Below are 25,591 nucleotides of genomic sequence, written 5' to 3' on the forward strand. Positions count from 1 at the left end.
ATCACCCAGTTTCTAGCATTAGGTAGGAATTCGATAAAAGTTTGTTGAGTGCTATGGACTGAATGCTTGGACCCCCCAACCACCAATTTATGTATTGAAGCCATAATGCCCAATGTGATGGTATTTGGAGGTAGGGCCTTTGGGAGGTAATTAGATCACGAGAGTAAAGCCCTCATGAATGGGATTAGTGCCTTCTGTGAATTAAATGATGTCCCCTAAAGTCCATGTATTAGAAATTTAACCCCCACTGTGACAGTGTTAAGAGGGTGGGAAATCCTATTATGGTAATTGGAAGGTGGGGGCTTTAAGAGGTGATTAGATTGTAAGGACCTTGCCCTAGTAAATGAATTAATAAGTTGATGGTTTAATGGTGGTCGTAGCCACGGTTCTGAGGACGTTAAAAGGAGAGCTCAGGGCCGGCCCCTTGGCTCACTTGGGAGAGTGTGGCGCTGGTAGCACCAAGGCCGTGGGTTCGGATCCTATATAGGCATGGCCGGTGCACTCACTGGCTGAGCGCGGTGCAGACCACACCGTGCTGAGGGTTGCGATCCCTCACCGGTCAAAAAAACCCCAAAAACATAATAAAAAAAAAAAAAAGGAGAGTGCATAAGGAGGTTAGTCTCTCTCTGCTTCTGCCATCTGTCATGTGACACCTGTTTTGCTGTGAAGAGTCACTACCCACCAACAAGCCTCTCACCAGATCTTTTCCCTGGACTTTAGACCTCTGAACCCCTGAAACTATAGACAATAAATATTCTGTTTCTTTACAGATTATCCAGTTCCAGTTACTTTATTATAAGCCACAGAAATGGACTAATACAGTTCCATTATAATAATTGACACAAGAGATAATCTCTCTCCATAATGTGAGGACACAGAAGCAGGCCAACTGCAAACCAGAAAGAGGGTCCCAGGAGTGACATCAGTTGGTACCTTAATCTTGGTCTTCTCAGCCTCTAGAACTGTCAGAAATAAATTACTTTGTGTAAGCCACCCAGGCTATGGTGTTTTTGCTATAGCAGCCCAAAGCCACTAAAACATTAAGTGATTAAACAAATAAATGAATGATGAATGGATGTATGTGTGCTTGCTGTCGCTGTATTTGAGGATGCTGCTGAGTATCTGCTAGTTCTGTTCTCAAAGACAATAATGATGAGGAGGAGATTAAAAGCGTTCACTATTTGGTAACTGTTAATTTGTGCAGCTGCTGTGTCCAGTGGCTCAACCTCACCTCCCTAGTTTTAGCAATGCCCAGCAATGTGTTTCTACGTCGTAGAGACTGCCTCTAAAAGCAAACACCTAAGGAATTGGGAATATGAATGTTAAGGGCAGTCTCTTGCTAGATTTGCCTCTTGTTTGACTTGGTTTTCTAACTTTACAAACCAGAAGAGTATTCTCAGCTTTGTTGGATGGTTGTAAATATTAATTTGGAGTTACAGTCACTATCAGTCAGTGGCACTGAATATTGGTTATTTTTGTTGTCCATTCTCTTTTGTTCAAGTAGCAGAACCCCAATTTTCCTTTACAGAGCCCACTCATTCCCATCTCTCAGTCCACAAGGTTTAGGCCAGTCTCCACTATCACATGCCTGATTGGGAACTGGACCCAGGTCTAAGCCAAATCAGTACAAGTCATTCCCATCCATGACCATGCTTGACTCAGGGTTGGGCACCTAACTTAATTAAGGTCAATGAGAGAATGACTTCTAGGACTTGTTTTTCTGTTTAACAGGATGTCATAATGATAACTCTGAAGCTTTTGGGGACCAGGATGTGGATCCTAAGAACCAAGCCAAACCCTTGGAAGCAGAGTGAAAGATGTTATAACTTGATCCCTGAAACAAACTGACCAGAAGAAAGATTTATCCCTTATCTCTTATTACTTCCCCAAACTAATAAATCCTTTTATGCTTAAGCCTGTTTCCATTAAATTTTCTGTCACATGCAACCAAAAGAATCCTGACACACTCCAGGTCTGAAACTTTCATGTATATAAGAATTATTTAGGGTGGCTTGTAAAAATGCATATTTACAGTCCCCAAATCCAAGATACAAATTAGGGCCTGGAACTTGCATTTTAACAAACAACCCAGGTGGATCTAATGCAGGTAATTGATAGTCCAAAGCTTGAGAAACACTGAAGTGGAAGTGATACCAGGAAATAAATCAGAGGAGGTGCAAAGTATCCACGTAGCAACTGAGAGAAAGGAACCCATTTTTGTTCTGGTATTGCAAAGGGAAAAATCCATTGAGGAATCAAGAGTGGATTCCATATTCAATGCTTTTCTATTCAGGGAATCTTTAACCTTATTTCTCCCTATTTTCTTTCTGCTTTATATCATATGTCTCATTTTGTCTGGAACTGCCCAGGGATCCACCTGTTGTTCCAAGCTAATTATTAATAGCTCTTCCTTCCACTCTCAATGGTGTCCACGGTTGGATAATAAATTTTATGGTCACTAATTGACTTCAGAGAAATCTGCACTAAAGGAGTTCTTTGTCTCCTTTGCTGCACCAAACATATTTATTTTTTCTGTTTTATGACCTTTAATAACAGAGACTGTGATATCTTTTTTTTTTTTGGTGGCTGGCTGGTATCAGGCTCTGAACCTGTGACCTTGGTTTTATGAGCACCATGCTCTCTCCCGAGTGAGCTAACTAGCCAGCCTGAGACTGTGATATCTTAAAATTGTTACTGCCAAGTCTAAAAGTCTTTAAAATTTCAGAAACCCAGGTGGCCTGTGAGCAGGATATGAACTTATGGTTTTGTATATATATGTGTGTGTGTGTGTGTGTGTGTGTATACACACACACACACATGAAGTTATACATGTACAGTTATATATATGTATGTATACGGTTGTATACAAAACATAAAACTGTTTGGAATGCCCCATCATCTTTAGGACTGATTCATTCTAAAAAAGTGGCATATAAACCTGTGAGTCGCAATGGGAAATGCATTAGGAATGTGAACAGAATGCTGTCTGAACATCAGGATAGATGATACCTCTGCCAGTACACACATGGCCTGGAGGTCCAACTGCCAGGGATAAATTCTGGAACAATTATCATTTCTGGTCAGTTGACAAAGAGATATGGTCACAGAGAGACAAGTGAGCTCTTTGGCAGATGAAGGAAGTGATGTTTTTCAAGCACCTGGAATGGAGAGATTTGCCAGAGGTGACTATTGCAGCAGTTTAGGTTTCTACTAAACTAGTCTATTTAAGAAAAAAAAAAACAAAACCTTGAATTGCTTTGATTTTCTTTGCTGATGTTAATTACAGATATTAAATAAACACACAAAATAGCTTTTTTGTGTGTTTTATATGTAATCAAGGAATATCTGATATTTAGTAGTGACTTTTTCTTCCCTTGAAATAGGTATACAATTGTTAAATATTCCAGGAGATATCATGATTCCATATTGATATTTTTAGTGTTGGAGGAATTTAGTTCAGTGATTTCTGCCTAACAACTGTTGTTTCAAGATAATTTGTCCACTGCTTGTTCGGTTCGGCTACAACACAGCTGTAAGTCCTTTCTTTCTATATTTGGAGATGGAGTGACTGATGGCTAGGCATCAACCATCTGGAAGAGGGGTGTGTTGGGTGGAGAAGAGAAGAGGGTACATAGCAAAGCATATGTTCACTACATCGCTGGGGAGTCATCGTTAGACTTTTCTATATCCTGTTTCTCTGCCCTGAGCCTGAGCTCTGAGTGTATGTGGTCAAAAAAGGAAATGACAGCCTACATGAGTTTTTCATCAGTTTTAAACAGACTTGATGCCCTCCTTTAAAAGTAAGTATTCTATAACACTCTATCCACTTTTCTGAAATTAAATTCATAGATAATATAATCAAGCTACACACATTAAAAAAATCAACATGATGTAACAATATAAAGAATAAACTTTATGGAAATAATCTATAATAAGTAGTATATATTTCAATTCATAATGTTCAGCTATGACTCACAAAGATACATAATGAAGTAGTGGAGTGCTGGCACCTAATTTAGATTTGCCCTGCATGTAACAACTACAAATATAGACTGATACAGGTGTGATTTATCAGTGACTCAAAAACTATGAGTGGCTTACTCATTGATGATTGGCCATGACTTTTTAAAAATGGGATAAGCTCTTGGCAATGTTCAGAAAAAAAGACAATCTTCCCTTATAGTACATAATTGCTTCATTCGTGAAAAATTGAATGTATGTTAAAACTTTTGCAAAAATACTTTGTGCTTATGTGTGAAACTCAGTTCTAAGCACAGACAATTATAAACAGGTTTTTCACCTACATGAATGTCTGGCAGGACATTCAAAAGTCATGCATGACCAGGGACAATTTTTCAAGGTATGGGACTTCACTGTGCATTTCAGGATGGCTAGCAGCCCTGGTCCCTTCCCAATAAACAGTAGCAGTGCCCTACCCTAATGATGTGGCAACTAATCCTCCCCCACCCCCCGCACAACGCCGTTTCCAAACTGTCTTCTAGTATTAATTCTATAGAGAACCATTAGCTTATATAATCCAGTCAAGCCAGGAATCGTTCACATAAGGTCTCATTTCCACGTTTTTTTCTTTAAAGTTGTATTATTGGAGGGACCCCTTATTAAGTCCCAATTAAAATAAAAGAGTCATCTTTTAGGGTGGCTTGGTGAATTCTCAAGAAATAATGGTGAGTAGATAGAATCTCTGTCATCCTTCATACAAGTATTTTATTTAAATTACAATCAATCTCAAATTTTCAGTGGTGTATAATAATAGATACTTATTTTTTCTCCCTTCCTAGATTGTAGATTAGTAGGCATTCTACCAGGGTTTAGTAAGATTTAGCTCTAGGCTGCAAGTCTTTCTGATTTGATTGCTGGTACTGCTACTGATGCTGGAGAACATTTTCCTTTTTTTGAACATTACTAGGAACTTCTGATACAAAGTCCTCGATAAGAAAGTCCAGCTATTATAGTTGAGGCCAGTACTTTAGCTGCAAGGGAGACTGGGAACATGAGTTTCTGACATTTTCATCTTATTTAATGGGAGGCTGACTCTGCCTCCGATATTCAAAAGGTGGGTGTATCAGTCAGTTTGGATAAGGTTATACTGTGTAACAAACAACCCCTCCCCCATATCTATAGCTTAAAACAAAAAATATTTATTTTTTCTTTACATCACATACCAGTGGTAGGTTATCGGTGGGTCCTGGGCTCATTACAATCTGTCTAGAACCTGGGTTACCAGAGAAGCTATCATCTCAAACATTGCTTTTCACTTTGCCAAGAGACAGAAAGCTTGGTGAACTGGCTTTTTACAGTATCTACTGGCCATGACAAAGCTTACTTCTAACTTCATTTTATAGAAAATCAGTGGCCACAAATAATTCTAAGGAGGGTGACAAGGAGGGTGGAACGTATAATCCTGTTATGTGTCTGAAGGAAGATTCTAGAAATATTTGGCATACTGAATTTATGAAAACCATGGTGGGAAGTTTCCCAAACATGGAAAGGGAGTTCAGATGCTGAGCTACCAAAATACAAGAAGACCAATATCCATTAGAGACTGTCTTATTTATTTCTTCTCTATGTATTACCGTGCTCAGAGCAGCACAGTGGATATTAGTAACATAGTAAGTGCTGAATGAATGTCTTTTGAATAAAAGGGTAAATATGCATGTGGTTGCTTCATTTACCAGATCTCACTATAATTGAAGCCTAAAGAGAGTTCTTTCCTATTTTAACTACACGTTGTGAAACAAGATAAATATAAGTGTCATTTGTATGCAGTGTTGCACTTAGAAAACTTGAAAGCCATAGAAGTATAATGAAAAGAGAGAGAAAAAAGATATTTCATCTCAGTATTACTTTGAATGTGTTCACTTGTTGGTTCTCCCCACAGCAGAGACAGTATCTCCTGTGCTTGATACAGAGTTTGGGACATGGTAGGTATTCAATAAAAGTATTCTCTCATCATTTGCTGTGTAGTCTTGGGGAAGTCACATGAATGTAGCCATAGGTTCTTCAGCTACATACACACAATGTAGCAATGCCTGTCTTTTGCACGGTAATGATCTTCTCAACTGTGGAGAACAACACACTTGTGCAATTGTGATTATCATGTGACATACAGAATAGAGTCTACCACAAAGTATCCATTCGAGAGGCATTTATTGACTGTAACAGTAACCATTTGCTCTATTCTTTATGTGGAATGAGGTGGATACCTAAGAAAGCGTATAGTGCATTTATGAAAGTTTGCTTGGGGTCCTGAGGAGAGGAGTTTTGGGAACCTGGTTCCATCAAATCCACAATAATAATCAATAGACTTTGTCTTCTTCTCTCAAAGGTCAAACACTTCACAACCGCCAATGGGCGACCAGAGCTCGCGTTCCTTCCTTTGCTAACCAGGGCCCCTCCCGTAGCCGTAGGCCAATTGCCGCAAAGCCCCGCCTCCCAGGGCGGCCCTCCAATCGGCTACGCGGCCTGGGCCCAACCCTCGCGAGTCACGTGACGAGCCCAGGCCCGCTTCCGGCGTGTCGCGGGCAGCTGACGTCGCCCGGCCCGGCGTCGCGTCAGGGTTGGCCGGTGGCGGCGGTGGTGGAGGCGATGGCAGTGGACCCCGAGCGGGCTTGAGGGTTCAGACCCAGCTCACTCCCGCGCAACCTCGGGCCGACCGGGCACTGCGCCCCGGTTCTCTCCGCTCCTGCTCTCTCTCTGGCCGCTGCCCGGGCAGAGGCGGAGGCGGAGGCCCGGGCTGGCCGCCCTGCTCGTGCCCCGGCTCGGCCCCGGACTGCCCGGCTGCTGTGCGGAGAGGAGGCCGAGTCGGTAAGAGGCGGTGGCGGGGCCTGGAGGCCGCCTGGTCCGCGCCTGGCCGCCTGGGACGCCCCCGCGCTGCTGTCTCTCTCCGGCCCGCTCCCGTCCCGCCTCCCTCCCCATAACTCGCTGCAGCTATTGTCTGGGCGCCGCCGCTCCCGCTCCCCCTCCCTTCCTTCCCCCCCTGCCGAGGGCCGGTCGGCTGTCAAACCTGGAGTCTTCTCAGGCTCCCCGCCAGCCCTGTCTGAGCCCTTCCTGCCTGTCTCTTGCCACCTCCCTCCGTGTACCGTCTCACTCCTCCACCTTTTCTGGCCTCGCGGTCATTCTCTGACCATTGCTTCACTTTCTCTGTGTCTATGTTTTCTTGCTAATTTTCTCTCCCCACTTGTCATCTCCCACAACTTCCACCATCCGTATATTTCTTGCCATTCTTTTTTCGGCGTTCCTTCCTTTTATTATACCTGTCCGTGCTCTCGGTCCCCTTCTCTCTGCTTCCCCCCCTCCTCCCCCCCCCCCCGCAGCCCATAGACTCTTACTTTGTAAAAGTCTTTTTATTCAAACCCCTTTTTATCCTTCTCCCTCACCCCAAGAAAAAGGAACTCTTGGCTTTTCCGGTCCTCATACCTAAGTGTCACTGGGGGGATTATACTTCTTTATCACTTACTATGAGCTCTAAGTTTGATCCTAAAAGATATTAGTTCAACTGGTGAACTGCCACTTACTGAATTCTTCCTGTGAAGTACAGCAGAACAGGCTGATTAGATTTCTGCACAAACATTTAAGTAATTGCCATGTATGTTACACACTGAAAAGATCTCTGTTAAAAATATTCATATCTTTGTTCCTTTTACACCAAATACACCCTGGCCAAGCTTCCTGTTAACTTTTCAACGCGTTAACCTTTGCTGATGCCATGCCAGGAGGATAACCCCTTCCCCCAACCACGAGTATTTGAGATTGATTTCACGTATTTTCATGGAGAGTATTGATGCTATTTTTTCCCCTTACCTATCAGATTCTTTCGAAGAGAGAGGAAGGGGCAGCTGGAATTGTATATTTGCTGTTATGTTTTGTGTATTTTAAATTGTGACCAAACCATTATAAAAAATGACATAGTTGTGTGTGTTTTTTTAAACTGGAGCGAGCATGGTCATTACTAATCTTAAATATCAAAAAATGTTTTAGGTATCTCTCCTTTACCCCACTAACAATAAGTCTGCATTCCTGATGACTTACTATATTTTGATTAGGCTAATTCAAAAAGTATTCATATTCCTCAAATGCCCATTAGTGAAAAAGAGGTCATCTCAAGTGTGCTGGGTGGCCACTATACCCAAAAGGATTGTAAATAGTTCACCTGTGAATGATCTAGAGAGAATAGATACTCCTTTGGAATTTTTGTTCTTTTTAACATTCCAACCACTTTTATTATGACTTTGGGCACTGGCTATACTGAAATATAGAAGAAATAAATTCTCAGAGTTAAGAAAATCAGTATTATTGCTTATTGAACATGAAGTATAAGGAATTTCCTTGCAACTCTATACTGTATGTTAAATTAAAATTATTGAGTCATTTGCTACAATGGTGGGAGATCATAGGTAATGAAAAATCCTAATCACAAGAGGAATTATTAGAATCTTCACTGGTGGAGAAGTGTGTCTACTGTTTCCTCCATTTTTGTGTGCTTTAGTGTCTTATCTAGTGTTTTGTATTATGAGACACTCAGTAAATATTTGCTGAAACTAAATGAAAAACCTGATTAATTTGTTCTCTCAAGAATTTCAGTATTCATATTCCAGAAGTCAGATGACTTAATTTTTCAAAGATGGAAAAGCATTTTCACCTGTTGTTGTGGAGAATTTTCTTGGGCCTTTTAAAGTTAAAATTGAAAGTATTTTAGCCATTAGCAAGTTTTAATGGTCCATCTATTCATTCTTTTTAAGTAGTTATCTTTTCTATATCCTTTTTCTTAATTCCTCATCAAAATTGTCTGCAAGGTGCACAGTTCTTTACCTAGAGATGTTGGTAATCATTTCTTAAAAATTTGGCAAGTATTTTACTTCTCATGTATTGTTTTAAAAATTCTGTTTAATTTTAATTTTGCCCATTCCCTTACACTATATTCCCTATGCGTTTTGTGCATCAAAATCTAACTTTTTAAATTTTTTCTCTTGAGGTAGTGAAAGGAGAATACTGAAGAATAGGATCTCAAGATGAGTAAAAAGCCCCCGAATCGTCCTGGCATCACTTTTGAGATTGGTGCTCGTTTGGAGGCACTGGACTACTTACAAAAATGGTATGGAAAACATAGAACTTTGACCTAAAGCACAATATCTGTAATCTTACTTATGTTGATTAATTGCCATCTATTCTACTGACGGCAGCAGAAACACGAGTGTATTCACATTTTTAATACACATATACATTATTTTTTTAATTCTACTTTTCAAGTTTAGCATTTAAAAACTATTTTTAGTCAGTTATTTAGTATAATCATTTTTAGATGCTAAGAACTGAAAATAATTGTCTAGAATATGAGGTATATAGAGAATATCAATAGCCTTGCATGCTTAACATGAGTTATATTGGTGGAGGTGGAGAAGGGATTAATCAAGATAACCAGCTTCTCAAGTTTTGGATAAACTTTGATGTAGGTCTGCTTTTTGGCCTGTGTCAGAGATAGTCTTGAAACTACAGATTATACTAATGGTTAATTAGTAATTTGTTCATAGTGTACATGTTCAGAAATATCTCCACTATTGACTCTCTCACTTAAAACCAAAATCACACTTAACCTCCTTCCCCAGAGGGCAGTAAACTAAGGTCAGGCTGTTACTGCCTCCACTACTACATGGGCCGTCCTCTTAGATCTTCTGTTTCTTCCCCTATTCTGGCTATCCGTTAAATGGTTAAGTGAAATACCCTCGACATACCTTGTATACAATGATGTAGGAAAAGTTTATTAACTGGTATAAAATCACCATCTGGAAAGGAGAGAAAGGAAGCAACATACAGTGGTCACCAGGCCATAGTAGGAATAAGGAGGGTTCTCCTTTCTCCTAGGGAATGCATTCTTTATTAGGTTAGCTGACCCCTACTTCTGCTGTCTTGGCAGATGTCTTATTGTTGCAGTTCTCAGGTTTCTAACCTGAAAGGGGCATTAGAAGCTCCCCTTCTGGGAGTGGTACTGTCTTTGTTCCTCCTGAAGCCCATATAGTTTGATGAGGGGTGTAGTGGTTTAGCAACTCCAGGACTTCATCTACCAGACTTTTTGACATTTTCTTTCACTACAACTTCTTAAAACTGTAGTGGTTGTTTTATAGATTTTCTTTTGATTGATTTGCATTAAGTCAACTTCCTGAGTTGACAATGGCAGGCAGAGAAATCTTGTTTAGTCATGATATTTAACTTTAGATTAGCCTGGAGTTTCTGTCTCTTAGCATCTGGCATTAGAGCTTGGCACACTTCCAGGACCCCCAGCTTAATGGTCTCTGTTTTGGCCTCTGCTTTGGGACAGTTTGAATCTGCAGTTTAAGGTGGAGAGGCACAGTTATTTGGCCCCTTGCTCCTAGCTGCATCTCAGTAGGTAGATCTTTGTAGGGGGTTAATTGTTACTCTCATCAAATGGAGAGTGTACACAGTAGTTCTTAGGAGGGGCTTGGGAAGCATCTGATAACCAGGCAGTAGCATTCCTCCTAGTAAAAAATGACAAAGTCTCCTGACATTGACAAATGTCCACTGAGTGGGGGTGTGGGGGGACAAAAATGCTACCAATTGAAAACCATTGCATTAGACCATTGAACAAAAGACGCCAGTTTAGACAGTAAGTGGCTATCGTGGCTCTGATTTGACCAAGAGGCTTTTTTTTTTAATTGTATGTGTCTATGGGGTACAACATCAAACATCAGTAGCAGTGTGTAACATACAGTGTTCAAATCTGGATAATCAGCACATTTGTCATTATACAATATAATTGATCCTTGCGTTCCCTCACGAACTTCTCCTCCCTTATCTCCCCAACCCCTGCAACCCCAGTTCTGTTCCCTTCTCCCCAAAAGCCCACTGTATTATTGTGATTGATACATCCCTTTTCCTTCTGTCTCACTTTCATTGCTCATTCATTCATTCATCTGTTTTTTTAATTAGCTTCCACATATAAGTGAGGACATGTACTTTTCTTTCTTTGCCTGGCTTATTTCACTTAACGTAATTTTCTCTAAGTTCATTCATGTTGCTGTGAATGGCAGAATTTCATTCTCTTGTTTTGGCAGAGTAATATTCCATTGTAAAAATATACCATATTTTCCATATCTGCTCATCCAATGATGGGCATTTAGGATGGTTCCAACTCTTGGCTGTTGTAAATAGAGCTACAATAAACATGGGAGTATAGGTGTTCCAAGAGGAGTTTTTTACTCTGAAGACACACTGTCGAATCTCTGTGTGACACAAGAGTATGAGAAATAATACCTTTTACTTCTTTTTTTTTTTTTGGTGACCGGTAAGGGGATCGCAACCCTCGGCTTAGTGTCGCCATACCGCGCTCAGCCAGTGAGCGCACTGGCCATCCCTATATAGGATCCGAACCCGCAGCGGGAGCGCCACTGCACTCCCAGCGCCGCACTCTCCCGAGTGAGCCATGGGGTCGGCCCTACCTTTTACTTCTTTGATGTTAATCTTATTTACTTATTTATTTTTTAATTTAACTTAATTTTTTTTAAGTTACTGGCTTTGAATAACTCGTTAATTTGTGTTAATGTTATCTTAGCCTTCCCAGCTGGTAAAGTTGTAATTGAACTAGCTTCCAATTTTGGAGAAACACATAATTCATTAATTCTGTCAGTAGTTTGCAGGGATATTAACATAAACTTTGGTATTAGAGAGCAATTTAATTTTGATGGTGAAATATTTTCTAATTCAACAGCTGTTAAATTTATGATCCCATAATTAAAAGAAAAAGATTACAAAAAGAACTGCTTTTAAAACCGTGACCAAATGTACTTTTAGGTATTGTGTGCTTTTGAAGTACCTGTATTTGGAATTTCAGAGAGCAAATGAAAGTTGTAGCATCTCACCAAAAAATTTGTAAGTGCTTATTAGATAGGGTGTTATCACATAAATATAACTCCTTGTACACGTGTACTCCTAAATTAAGTTTAGACTTGATTTTAATGACCCTGGAATAATGGTCTCTTTAATATAAGTAAACATTAGCCAGAATAATTACATATGCTCATCACTGAAACTTGTCATCAGTTTGTTTTCTATGAGCTCATTTATATAAAGATTATAACATTCTGCTTCAGGTGACTCCTAATTAAAAAAGAATTAAGAGTGTTGTATATACATATTCTAGGTAATTCAAATAAATAATTTGCTCATTGTGACTTTGTTTAATTTTATTAGTCTGAAGAACTAGTTAGGCTTGGGTGACGGACCCTTAAATTTAGTATTAAGTGGTTTGCCATGGTCAACTAATTGTTAAGATGCATTGGATTTTATGTAGGGTGTAAAGTTCTATGGGACTAAATGCTCTTAACAGATTTTATTTCTAAATGGGATAATAAATTTTATTCTTCATATTGTTCCATTTGTAAGAAACCATTCTTTATTTCATATAAATTCTACAAATTTTTGCTTTAGTATCAGATTAAAATGTAGGATTATTTAATTGTTGAGAAACTTCGACATTCTCGTGAGGAACAAAATAATTTATCATTGAAAATATACTAAAATAATTCCTTCTTCCTTCTCTTTTTTTTCTTCATATTCTTTTTTTGTGTGTTCTTATTGAATGCATAGTCTTATTAAATTCAGTTTGAAAAGTTGATGTCATATTTTAATGTAGTTTGAACTATTACAGGCATTGGACAGCAAGGAGCAGGAATACAAATCTTGCTTGCTTACTGTCTCAGAACATTTACAGTAAGCAGTATATCTATTATTAAGGAACTAACATCACATGTTGATACAATTACCTTTTAAAGATAAGTGCAGAAGGAAAGTGGTGATAGTGGAGCACCCAAAATGCCAATTTGTTTGTCTTATGTGTAAAAGAGTTTTCATATATGAAAAAGGAAAATAATTTTTAGTATGTGCCCTAGAAATAAAAGGATAAACTCTAAATTTAGTGAACAGAAATAAGGTGCAGTTGAGCTCCTGCTTTTAGGTTTGGGGTAGATTTAATTGAAGAGGAAGACTCAATCTCTTTTTCTTAGAAAAAGTATATTGTTACTGCTTGAACAAATCATATTCGTTCAAGTTTATAAAGATATCTTATTCGTTAATACATTATATTTTTAAGTAGTGATTTATTACTTTTTGTTTTCAAGGTAACTTGATAGCCACATAAGAAAACTCACTGATGGTTTGATTATTTACCAGTACTAATGAATGCAGGCACTTAGATGCCATTGAGAGTTTAGTCATCTTTGTTCTGGTATTTGTTTTTTGATACTTGGATCTTCTCTATACCAACTGAACCTAACTCCTACTGAATAGGATGGGCTGGGCTGCTTTAAGTTTTGAAAAATTTGTAGTTTCACTTAAAACATTTTCTTTAATTTCTTCCTCAACAATCTGCATAAAGACTTAAACATGCTAATGTTTAACAACTAACACACTCAACCATTTTCTGTTTTATCTCCATCATATTTTCCACCACAACCTCTGTACATACAAACCTTGACAATGAGGTTTATTATTTCTTGAAGGCAGTAACATCCTAAGAATGAAAATGGATACAGGTGTGTTGTGTTGATACAGGAATATATTTGGGGATAGAAAAAGTTTATAGTTGAGGTCATATTGGAGACAGTAAGTAGGAGGGTTTTAATTCAGGCCGTTATTAATCCTGTAAATATGGGAAATCCTTTAACTTGGTTTGCTTAACAGGAAAGTGGAAGCAGTGTTACTGGCTTTTATTTGCAGGTTGATTTTAAGGATCAAATAAAATTATATATTTAATCTTGGTTTAAATTATGCAAATTAATACATAATTATAAAGCATTGAGGTAAATGCAAGGGAAGAGGGAGAGTTGAAAAATAAATCTTTGGGGATCTGAAGATTAAGTGTATAAATTTTTAAATGTAACTTTAGTGTTGACACGAGTGTGGCCTGGAATTGTAGAATGAAAAGCATGTCATTGCAGCAAGCTATAGATAGTCTTCTTGAGGTGATAATAAAATCCTCATATTTCCACAGAGTTTTACAGTTTACAGAGCACCCTTGCAAATATTAAAGTATCTAATTATTCCGAATATTGTTCAGTAAAAAATTGATAAAATCAAACTGGCTTTGACTACTTATTTAACTTCTGTCTTTTGTTTGGAATTAAAATAGTTATTCTGTAGTAAGTGGTTTAGTTATAAAAACACAACAGATCAAATAATACACTCGTGTTAATCTTAAAAGAAATTTTGAAATATAGAGTCATTTTAAAATCTTCAGATGAATGCTGCTCTTCTGACTTCTTTTGGAATATTTCTATTTAATTCTCTTCTAGATCTAAAGAAAAGAAAAATGAAAGATTAAAAAAGGTGGAGATGTCTCCAAGTATCAGAGTTTGATAGAACAGTATAAATTTGAATTGGCAAATGCTGTTTCCACACATTTGGAGTTTTTTGAACTGTATGGAACATTTGCAAATGTGAGTTTTTAAGATGTTCATGAACAAAATTATAATAGGCCAGGAGAATTGAGGAAATTTGATGGTAGCAAGTACAAATACCTTCTAATTTAATCAAAAGTACATATTTTCTGAATAAAGAGTTGTTTTTTTCTGATTGAATTTAGCTATTCAAAGGAAAACATTAGTAGAAATAAGTTGTGTGATCTATATTTAAGGTAGGAGGGTGCTCCTGACAAGTAGTATGTAGATCAAATTGAAAAAATGAAATCATATTTAAATTATATTAGATGAGTTTGAAATTCGTAGGAACATTTGGTGAATACTTTAAAGATAGAGATTCTTCTGCTAATATGAATACAAATTTTAGCTTTTTGTACATTGGATTTTCCTAAATTTGTATATACCTGAAAAGTAATGATTATTATTTTGAGTCATTAATTACCTTTGAAAATCTCATTTCGGCTATAGACTCAGAAAAAATGTACAATTACATGTATATACCAAAACAATTTAATTATATATTATGTTCATAAGTTCATAACTTATTCATGGACTTCAGGTTAATTACACTTCTTGCAGAGAATTCAAATTGAAATCTGTAATTTTTTTTTTTAAATTATGAGATTCTTTACATTCAGACAGTCACAAATTTTCAATCTTGAGGTCTAAGTGAAACATCCAGTTTAATCATCAAGCAGGTTTGCACCAGTGCCCAAACATTTTAGTTCTTTAAATTTTTAAAATTTACGCAAAAGAAAGCCCCATAAATTCCTTTCAACAATGCTAAAGATAAAAAAGCTTCTCTTCCCCCCACCCTCCAAAAAAAGTGAAAAGTAAAGCAAGGTTAGAAATAGGAGCAGAGTAGACTTATTTATTTTAAAATACACCTGCTTGTTCTTGCTCTAATGTTCTTCCTTTCATTATGTTGATTCATTTTTTTTATAGAACGTTTTCTAATCTGTAATGCTTTTTGTGCTTATCCTAGTTTTCTTGAAAAGCTAGAGAAAAAGAATATTAAAAAAAGTATATTTAACTGGAAGTCAGAAAATATGGGTTCTAAGTGCTATTCTGCCCTGAACTATGTACTTTGGAGAGGTGTCCTTTTCAATTCCAAACTCCATTTCTTTTATGTATGAGGGTACTTCAGACCTACGCTATCTACCCTAAGTGAGTCATTGTGCAGTTTATGCATGTTTTGAAACTATACACTGTACCCCAAAAGTATATACAAGTAAATGTTAAAAAAAATTTTTTTTAAATCTCATGGAAAGATTCATATTATCTTTTAATTTTATTTGTCCACAGACTTTTTGAGTACCCTCATATTTTCACTTATTCAGGGGTGACAGCTTTTTTTTGTTTTGTTTTTTAATCTCATTTTTAGATTAGTAAATAATGCAGACCTGAGGCAGAAGTAAGATTGACAAGAAGAAATCATATGTAGTTTGTTCAAAACTGTCCGGTCACTAAAAGAAGAGAAAATGAGTTGAGAAAGGTGAATATAATTTTCAGTTAAAGACACAGAGGTTTGAAGCATCTAGGGAATAGTCATATTGGGTGTGGAGCCTTTTTCCTCCAAGTATAGTGATCTCTCCACTACAACCCCATTGCCTCACATATAGATTCCCTGAAGCTTTGAGCCTTAGTTATCAAATGGACTCAGTGTTCACAGGCCATCTTAATTCCTGACCTATTCTAGTGATATGTGTGTCTCTGGCAATTAGAAGGGCCCTGAAAATCCAGCAAGCCTATGTCATTCTTGCTCCTTGGAATTAGAGAGCTTGAGGAAGGCAGGTTAATTTTAGGCCTATCTATCTATCCTAGAGAGCCTTCCTCCTAAGCTGACCTTAGAATCAGACTTCCAAGCTGATGATTTCCTAGCCTCCTTCATAAATCTATAATGGTGTGAAGTCCAGGGATCTCAGGCTCATTGCGCTGTGCTTTGTGTGCCTATGTGTGTGTTCATATAGTGACAAAGGTTGGACCAAGAGAAAAGACAGTTTTATTGGCTTATCTGACATTTGGTTGAAGTCCAGCTATCACATATCACACACATCCAACTCTCTATTCATTACATCATTCCTGCTGAATGTTATTGTTATGTGTTGTAAGATTTCACACTTGTTATATCACATGAGACATTGGTTTATTTTTTGGTGGGGAAGTTGATTAAAATCACTAGCTGGGAAATAGTTTATTTGTTGTGGTAAACTCTACTAAAAGAGAATGTTTTGCAATTATAGTTTTATAGAATAGACAACTGGTATCTGCAGATGCTTAAGTGTTTTTAATTTTGTTTTTAAATGATTTTTTTAATTGAAGGGAGAAAATACTAGTTTTAATTTTAAGTTTTAAATATTAGTAGTATTTTTAAAAAGAAATTAATGGGATTTTGAAAAGGTAGCTTAGTTTTGCTATTTGTCATAGAAGCCCTAGTTTTTTCGTATTTATTTTTACTATAACTTTATATTTTGAAAAACTATTGACCACTGCCTGCCATTACTTACCATGGATCATTAGTCAGTACATGTGAATATTCTTTTTATTAAATTAGAAATTGATATGCAAGTATTATGTTATTTCAGAAATTATAATTAACTCATCTTTGGGAAAATTATTATAGTAAAATGTAAGGGAGAATATAGATATTTATTTAATATTCAGAGTGTCTTATCAGTCTGTCTTCTAATTGCCCAAAAAAAAAAAAAAAAAACCCAAACCTGTCTTCAATTAAAAATGAATACATATCTAGTACATCGTGATTAGGTAGGGTACTGAAGTATAGGCTGCTTATATGAAATGATATATATAAGGCCTAACATAGTAACTAACTCATAAAAGGTGCCCGGCAAAGTTTATTGAATTTTGGTGGATTTAAAAAGAATGAACACAAAAGTTTCGGGGATATCTTGAAATAGATGGTTACCATAGCAGAATATTATTGCAAATGAATTGTGACTTGGACTGAAAACAAAGCATAGGATATTTGTCAATCTAGATTACCAGATTTAATTTTACTTTTAAAGTCACTCAGGAATTTTCTTAGTTCTATAACAAATTATATCCTAGATTTCTTATCTTAATTTTAAAATTTATATTATGTCAATTTTCAAACATGATAAAAGTTAAGCCACTTTCTCTTTTCAGAGTGTTTCATTTTAATAATGTGATGTTTCATACATAGGCATAGTTGAGATCTAGTGCCCCTTTCGTTTTGGGAAATTTTAATAATAAAATAGAAGAGCCTTTTTTCTTTGCTTAGTCCTTTTATGCATAGGTGGGTATTTATTTTGTAAAATATGATAAAAGATGTTCTTCATACGCTTTAAGCTAACAAAAACCACTTTAGGTATGTTGTTTGTATAAAAAGCAGACTAAATTTGCAAAATAAAATAAAAACAATAAAAAAATCAAATTATTTAATTTATCTGTTTTCAGTACCTATTGGTAAGAGCCCCTTATATTTGAAACACTGCAATAAGTGTGACAAGAGTTGAAAAGCATCAGTTGCAGGATGCAGAATCTATAATGATTGAACACATAGTCTTTATAGACAGAAAAACCTGAGTTCGGGGATCCACCACTTATTACCTTTTTAAACTTGAACCTTTCAGAGCCTCTGTGACCTCTTTTTAAAAACTGGGAATAGTAATAAGTGCATCACTCAAAGGGTTCTTTGAATATTAAGCAAGACAATGCATATTAAGAATTTAGCATGGTTTCTGCCCGATGATAGGCACTTAATAAACGTTAGCTATAGTCATAACAATAACATGAGCATTAGTTAATTTGAGAAGGTATAGTCAAATGGAAGAAGAATCTATGTAAATTCTTTAATGCATGTATAGACAAATATGATTGTAATAGTTAAATTTTAAGTGCTCAATAGTAAGAAATGGAACTGGATGACTGCAGCCTGCTATAATTTTGAGTTTTGCTGGTATAATTAAGTAACAAAAACTTTGATTGTAGTAGCCTGAAAAAATTATATGAAGTACATAAACTTTGAGTCAAATACTGGTTACAGGAAGAGCAGGTTTTAATAGAGCAGGAAAGAAATTCTTAGTAGTCTAATGGATTCTCATGGTGCGAGAAGGTAATGAGTGCAAGGCTGTGGTGCAGGTATTTTGATTTGGGTGAGAACTGACAGTATGAATGAGTGGTAGGCATGGCAGGAGATTCAGGTGCTAAAGGGTAGAGGAACAGGATGTTAAGTCCAGTGACCTGAAATGAAACATTAATTTGAAGGGTGGCTGCCACTGGTTTTAAAGGAGAACACATAATTAAATCTGTTCTTACCTTCTCTTTACTTCGAAGGTTGTGGACAAGTAGGAAACAGGGTGACTGGCAGCTTGTACTAGACATGGACCATGGAGATGAATAGGTCTGAAAAGCGGACCTGAGAAATAATGTGAAGAGGCCCTTAGAATTCAGTGTTGGAAGAAGATGTGATTTTGACCTATAAGCTATTATCTGAATGTTCTCGAAATTCTAGATTATTTTATATTTATATTTAATTTTGGAATATCGTTTGAATTAATCAAAAGGGTTTTGTTTTTCAGTGCATTGTTTTTAAAGTGTGAAACAAATTAACAAGCAGTATCTAAAAGCACTGAGTTCTAATAATAGGTGACATTCTTATTACAGTTATAATCAATGGGTGAATGGGTAAGAAAACACTTCTGAAAATTACAAAGCATAATGTAAGTTTAAAGTGCTTCCAGGAAGCTAAAATTTTTGGAGTTACTAGGTTACAAGAATATGTTGTTTGCTTTGGATTACATTCTACATTAATTTTTGTTATTTGGCAAATAATCCTCTTCCTGACAATTGTGTGAAAGGCAGTCCTTATCCCTCTGTTTCTAGCTCTTCTGTTTTAGTCAATTTTTTTTTTTATGAATGCCATGTTATAGATGAAGTTCTTATCCACAAAACTATTTTGAATTGTTAATTTAGCTCCCTAGGATTCTGCTAACATTTAGATCATGTTTAAGTCTTATTTTAAGTGTATTTCATACATTACTATCTTTTAAAAACTTAAAGAACCACCTGTCTGAGAGAACATCCTTATTTAGATACTCTTTCTGTCTGCTAGTGTAATATTGTGTCTTTACTGTAGTAGCTGTTACATTATATGGTAATTGTGTTAACGTATTTGATTCTCTTTTTCTTTGTCGATTAAGTGAAATGAATGCAGAACTGTCAGTTTCTAAATTTACATAAATTAGAAATTTTATTATCAATATAAACAAGAAAATGACTATTATTTAAAATGCATAATCTGAATAACTTATTGGGACAATTTTTTAAAATATTGCCTTTTTGATTGATATGGCATTTATTCAAATAATTAGTCAAATCTCTACTCAAATTTAGTGAATTCTAAAAGTCTTCAGGACATTTGGTAGCATAACATATTGCAGTCTTGCTCAGTGAACTGAAACCTATCCATAGGTTGTTATCAACTGTACTTTGACTTAAGTGCAGGAAATTCTAGGCCATAAGCGTATCAGGGAATTTTCCTTATCATTCTCATGGTTGACTTTCTTTATCAATACAGGTAAAAAGTGTGGATACTATCAAACTATCAGAATGAGTTTCTTAAATTCATATAATATTTAATTGTTTTATTGAAGACAAAGGAATTTTTTTATTAATCCAACGGATTATATTTTTGACATAGCTGCATGCCCATCATTCTTTCCCTCTTTTATCCAAGGAGAAAGCAGCACCAGTAGTAGATGATCTTGCCTTCAGGAGTTTTTGTTCTTTTTGATCATGGACCCCTCTGGAAATCTGATTAAACTTGGGAATCCCCACCTCAAAAGAATATTCAACACATCTATGCCAAACACATACTATTTTGTATATAGCCACAGGGAATTGATGGTCTCTTGACCTAGTGGGTGAGTCAAGACCTGCCCATGTAAAACAGTTAAGGATGTGAGTGAACATAGGAATTCACTGGCAATGCTGATTCCCATTTTAGGTCTCTCATATTCTCTTTGTGTTTTAACAGTACTCAAGAGTTGATACTGTAGAAAACCAATACACTATATTCAGTGAATAACTAACCTCTTTGGTCAGTGTTTGGTTCTTATTGGATTACAGGTTTAGTCTAGAATGAACAGATATTGCTTCTCTTTGAACAATTGTACAAGTGGGAGGCACAAGTCATAGTGTTAAAATGACAGTATATCAGATAAAGCAATGCAATGCTATAAGAGTTCAGAGAAGATGAAAATAATTTTTATTCTTAATGATGGACTTGCTGTACTCTGGTTATCGCTATAGTATAACTTGACCATTAGAGGACTTTGATACAGAAAGGGTCCCAAGAAATCTTGAGAGATCAGTTGAATTGCATATATGAAAATTCTGTTAAATTCAACAAGAATCATTTCAAAGTCTTCTCAGTATTTCATAATGCTCTTCATTTCCATTAAGCCAAAAGAGCTAGAAAGAACCAGTTTTAGGGTGAATTATTTTTCTTGTTTTTTGAGGGTAAACTCTGCTCTCCAGGATTCAATCATAAAAGACGTATGAGCTCAAGATAGACCCAGAGCAGTAGAAGCAATCCCTTCTTTTCTACAGCAGTAAAATGATATTTAAGCAATGCGTGCATTTCAAAGTGGGATTATAGTAGGAAGGATAGATAGTGGAAATTTTATGGTATTTTGTAGAACAGAAAAGAGGTAAAAGAACTCTGTGGAATTTTGGTATTGAGGAATCATACTTTTTAGTGAGGTTGCCTGTCCATCTCGTTCTGTTGAACCCTTGAGAGATGCCAGCTATGGTTGTTTTCTTCTTAATCCTAATTGTTGTTATTGGCATCTTATTTCTGACACTTTAAACTGTGAAACCCCAGTCTCCCACTTCTTAAATCTTTTTTCCAAATCATTTACAAATGTCTGGGACTGAGCATAATCGCTGTTATTTACTCTAACAACTTTCTATGACTCAGCCTTTAAAAGATGACAAAACAAAAAACATTCAATGAGAAAAATCCTATATTCAATTCAGTCAATTATAATAAAATATAAATAGTACATAAAAATAATAATATTGTAGTTCAAGATAGAGAGGCATTTGTGAATACAATTTAACAGTCAGTATTTTTCTTTTACTGTGTGTATCAAAACCTTATTACTGTGGGCCATCTGCTAGAACAGGGAAATCATTTCAGTGTATAAAATTATATGCTAAATTGCCATTTTGTACATTTCAGGTGTATTGCAAAGATCTTCATGTTATTTTTTTTATGTTCTAAGGTGTAACTGATAATCAAATTAAGTACAAACTTTAAGTGACTCCCTGTTGTCTGTAGAATAAAGGGTCATTTCATTAGTTTGCTATTTCAAAGCCCTTCAAGGTTGAACCAAGCTGACAAGTCCAATCTGATGTCCCAGTATCCTCCTTCATTTACATTACTACTTACATGTCATCTAGCCAAAGGGTATATTACTATTTCCTTTGAGTGCCCCTCCGGTCTCTGAACATGAGGTTCTTGAAGACAGACACCACATCCTCCTTGTCTCTGAATCCATGTTGGGTGCTTGCCTAACCCAAAGTCACATGATAGTTTAAGTAAATGAACATTGATTAAATGAATTATGTTCTGTGTATATACTTTACCTTTGTGCTATATTCATTAAGTCTAAATCCTAGAAATCCCCTCCAAGTACAACAAAGTGTCCCAAGAACCTTTAGTGATCTCCCCAATTTTCTCTGAACTATTAAAACATCTCATGTAATTTTCTCTGAACTATTAACTCATCTGGGGTAAAATTTTGTATGCGCTTACCATTTTTGCTGTGTATGATATAATTCCTTAGATACAGGCCTTATTCCATTTCTCCTATTGGCATGGAGCATAAGCTTTTGTGCCAGTTAGTCTTGGCTTTGAATACTGGCTGCACCATGTATATTCTTGGACAGGTCTTCGTGTGTTAAGTGGGGACTGTGTTATCTACACCTTGGATGGTTACCAGAATCAAAGGAGATAAAGTGTATAAAGAGCGGTTGACACTCAGTAAGTAAAGAACATAGAGTCTGGCATACATGTGACAATAAATATTCTGATTCTTCTTTCTCCTCACCTGACTCTAAGCTAAGCTCATTGATGGTAGGAGTTACGTTTCTTTTTTTATCTAGACAGTGCCTAGCAAATGCTTTAGTCTTATTAGATGTTTAAATTTATGTTGAATGAATAAACAGAAATGTGATATTCTTGATAATGGTAATATTTCTGACATATTTAAGATTCAAAATCTGATTAGTAAACATTGTAAAAATTAAAATAGATTATAATCTTGAGTAATTTGTGTTACTTATTTAATTCTTGGCCTTCATCCCAAGTGTACATACATATTAATCTCTAGATTATAACATGCTGTAACTTATCCTGAAGAGCTTCCCCAAAATATAGTTTTTAATCTTGTTGTATCAGGCATCCTCTCAGCCAACAGAATTTGAAATCTTTTAAAAAAACCATACTTAAAAATGCAGTCCAGATTTAAATTATTTGAACTCATTTAGATTGATTCTTTACTGAATTGAATCATTTTATGAAAATAAAAATGTGTTTAACTCTGTTACTGGGGACTAGTCTTACTTTGAGAAATGTTTCAAATATGTAAAGTTGTATACATTTAGAACCTGAAGAAACCTAGAGAGTAAACCCCTTATTTTTTATTCAAAATTTAAAAGATGTGATGATAAGCATATGAAATTAGAGGCTCTTATGTTTTGAGACAAATTTATCAACTTATATAATTGATAAAAATCACTTTATAGTACTTTAGTGGCTAGTGAATATAGAAAAATAAAGGACAGCCTTGTTCTAGACTTCCCTTAATGATATTGACAATGCTTATGCTTTAAAAACCAGAGCAGCAAAAAACAAACAAAACCAGAGCAACACTGCAGAAGACAAGCATTTTATAGCATTGATTAGGAGTGACTGGAGTAGGCATTTCCACCTCAGGAAGTAGGTTAATCTACTAGATTTTCTTCTTTTTATGCATTTGTTTAGCAAAATATTCCCTTACCCACAGCCACTCCCCTAAAAAGACTAAGACTAAGATCTTAAGGTTATTGTTGGGTCAACAGTTTTCTTAATTCTGAAGAAATGTGCAGATTGTCTTTCTTTAGCATCATTTCCTTTTCCTACTGAACATTCCCTGAGTGGCTGTTCTGTGTTTCCAGTCACTGTGCTAGATGCTGAGGGCTAAGAAGGTGAACGTGACTTGGTTATCCACAAAAGCTCCCAGGCCAGCGTAGCGTTTCTAACATCATGTTCCTTAGCTCTCTACTGTCTTGAGGAATGTGAATAACTATACTGTGAGAAAAGAGTTTACGTATTTCCCTAAGTTTATTAATACTGATTGTTTAATCTTTTTGACAGTACCAAGAATAAAGACAGCATTTTTTCTTTTTTTTTGGCAGCTGGCTGGTACCTTTTTTGATCAAGTATTTTCCTAGCTTATTTGACCATGGACCCTTTTTTGTGCCACATGTATCAACATCTGAAGGAATATAGATGCTCTGTAGCACCAAGTTTAGGAATGTATACAGAGATGATTGTAAGGTGTTGAGTGCTGAGAGCACTGGGGGGAGGGGAGTTAGGAAGTCTTCACACAGTGATTACTTGCTTAGCCAAGTCTTGAACTATGAGTATACAAAGGAGGGAAAGACAGTTTAGGGCTAGGCAGAAAGAATAAAATGTATAAAAGCACAAATGCTTGATAGAGCATGATGTGTTCGAGGAAATTCCAAGTAGTTCAGTATGATTAGACCAAAGTGGGGTTGACTGTCAGAGAAGAAAGAAGCCATACCAGAGAATGATTCAGAGCCATCGAAATGTCTGAAAACCTTGAGTAGCATGATCTATAAAGCAGGTGGTAATCAGTTCCTAAATTTCAAAGTTATGTAAGGTCTGTTGTGCTCTATACATAAAGCTAGTTTTCCACAGGGAAAACAAAGATTCCAAATTTATCAGAAACTACCAAAAATATGAGATAAGCTATTACTGCTGAATCATCTACCTTGTGCTGCTATTGAGTTCTTAATGTCATTTAATCATACTTTTAAGAAAATTAGTCGTCTGTGAACATTTTGATACAGGACACTAGGGATGATGAGGCAGTTTTCCTTGTAGAAAGTTTTGAGTTAACTACATTTTAGTTTGGAATTAATCACAGGAGGATCATCACACATGAAGACAGAACAATGAAATATTATTTTTATGTTTTTAAATTTAAGGTTTTATTGACCTTTCCCTTACTATGACCTTTCTCTTACCATAATTGATGCTCACTATAAAATATTGGAAAGTAAAGAAAAAAGGAACAAAGTGTGTGTATGCCATATAGAGACAACTGTACATGTTGCTATATTTGTATTTCTTTCTAGACAAAATTTACACATTTATAATTCTAATAAATACAGAGCTTATTTTTTACATTTTCTCACATCATAAATTCTTTGTAAACTCCATATTTAAAGACTATAATAATATTCCATTCGGTAGATATACCATTGTGTGTATAGCATAGCTAAAGACAGTCTTCAGTTTTTCCAACCATATTTTGTGATGGTTCCTGTTTTCTTTGTTATTATAAATAATGCTTTGTGTGTATAGTTCCAGATTTGGAATTATTGGTTCAAAAAGTAGGAATATGTTAATACTCTTGACACGTTACCACATTACTTCCTAAAAGAGTGCAGTAATTTATATTTCCACTGGAGTGTATCAAAGGGTTTATTTCCTCAGATCTTGAGAACAGTGATTTAAAAAAGACAACAATAATAAAGAAAACTTTGTTGGTTCTATAGTTTAAAAATATGGACATACTAATGATAAGCAGTATTTCAGTTAAATGTATTTAATACTTTGTATAAAGAAATATAAGGATATTCACTTCATATAAAGCTGTTTTATTTTTGAGGTATCCATCACGAATTGAAAAAATCGACTATGAGGAGGGCAAGATGTTGGTCCATTTTGAGCGCTGGAGTCATCGTTATGATGAGTGGATTTACTGGGATAGCAATAGATTGCGACCCCTTGAGAGACCTGCACTGAGAAAAGAAGGGCTAAAAGATGAGGAAGATTTCTTTGTAAGCAAGCTTTTTCCATTTGC

The 25,591-nt window shown here is 36.0% G+C and overlaps 1 protein-coding gene across 7 annotated transcripts in view; it reads left to right on the top strand.

Annotated features, from left to right (window-relative positions):
* Positions 1-6,570: 6,570 nt before the first annotated feature.
* PHF20L1 (PHD finger protein 20 like 1) overlaps positions 6,571-25,591 on the top strand; it is a 71,385-nt gene continuing 52,364 nt past the window's right edge. For 5 of the 7 annotated variants that reach the window (XM_063079477.1, XM_063079484.1, XM_063079479.1 and 2 more), the window contains exons 1-3: positions 6,571-6,825; positions 8,993-9,112; positions 25,397-25,568. In XM_063079477.1, the coding sequence (XP_062935547.1) occupies positions 9,030-9,112; positions 25,397-25,568 (255 nt within the window). In that variant the 5' untranslated portion in view covers positions 6,571-6,825; positions 8,993-9,029. Of the gene's footprint in view, positions 6,826-8,992; positions 9,113-14,410; positions 14,466-25,396; positions 25,569-25,591 lie in introns of those variants that run through there. The other 2 variants (XM_063079478.1, XM_063079480.1) reach the window with 2 other exon arrangements.

Source organism: Cynocephalus volans, chromosome 15 (assembly GCF_027409185.1).
Source record: "Cynocephalus volans isolate mCynVol1 chromosome 15, mCynVol1.pri, whole genome shotgun sequence".
In the NCBI taxonomy this organism is placed as follows: domain Eukaryota; kingdom Metazoa; phylum Chordata; class Mammalia; order Dermoptera; family Cynocephalidae; genus Cynocephalus; species Cynocephalus volans.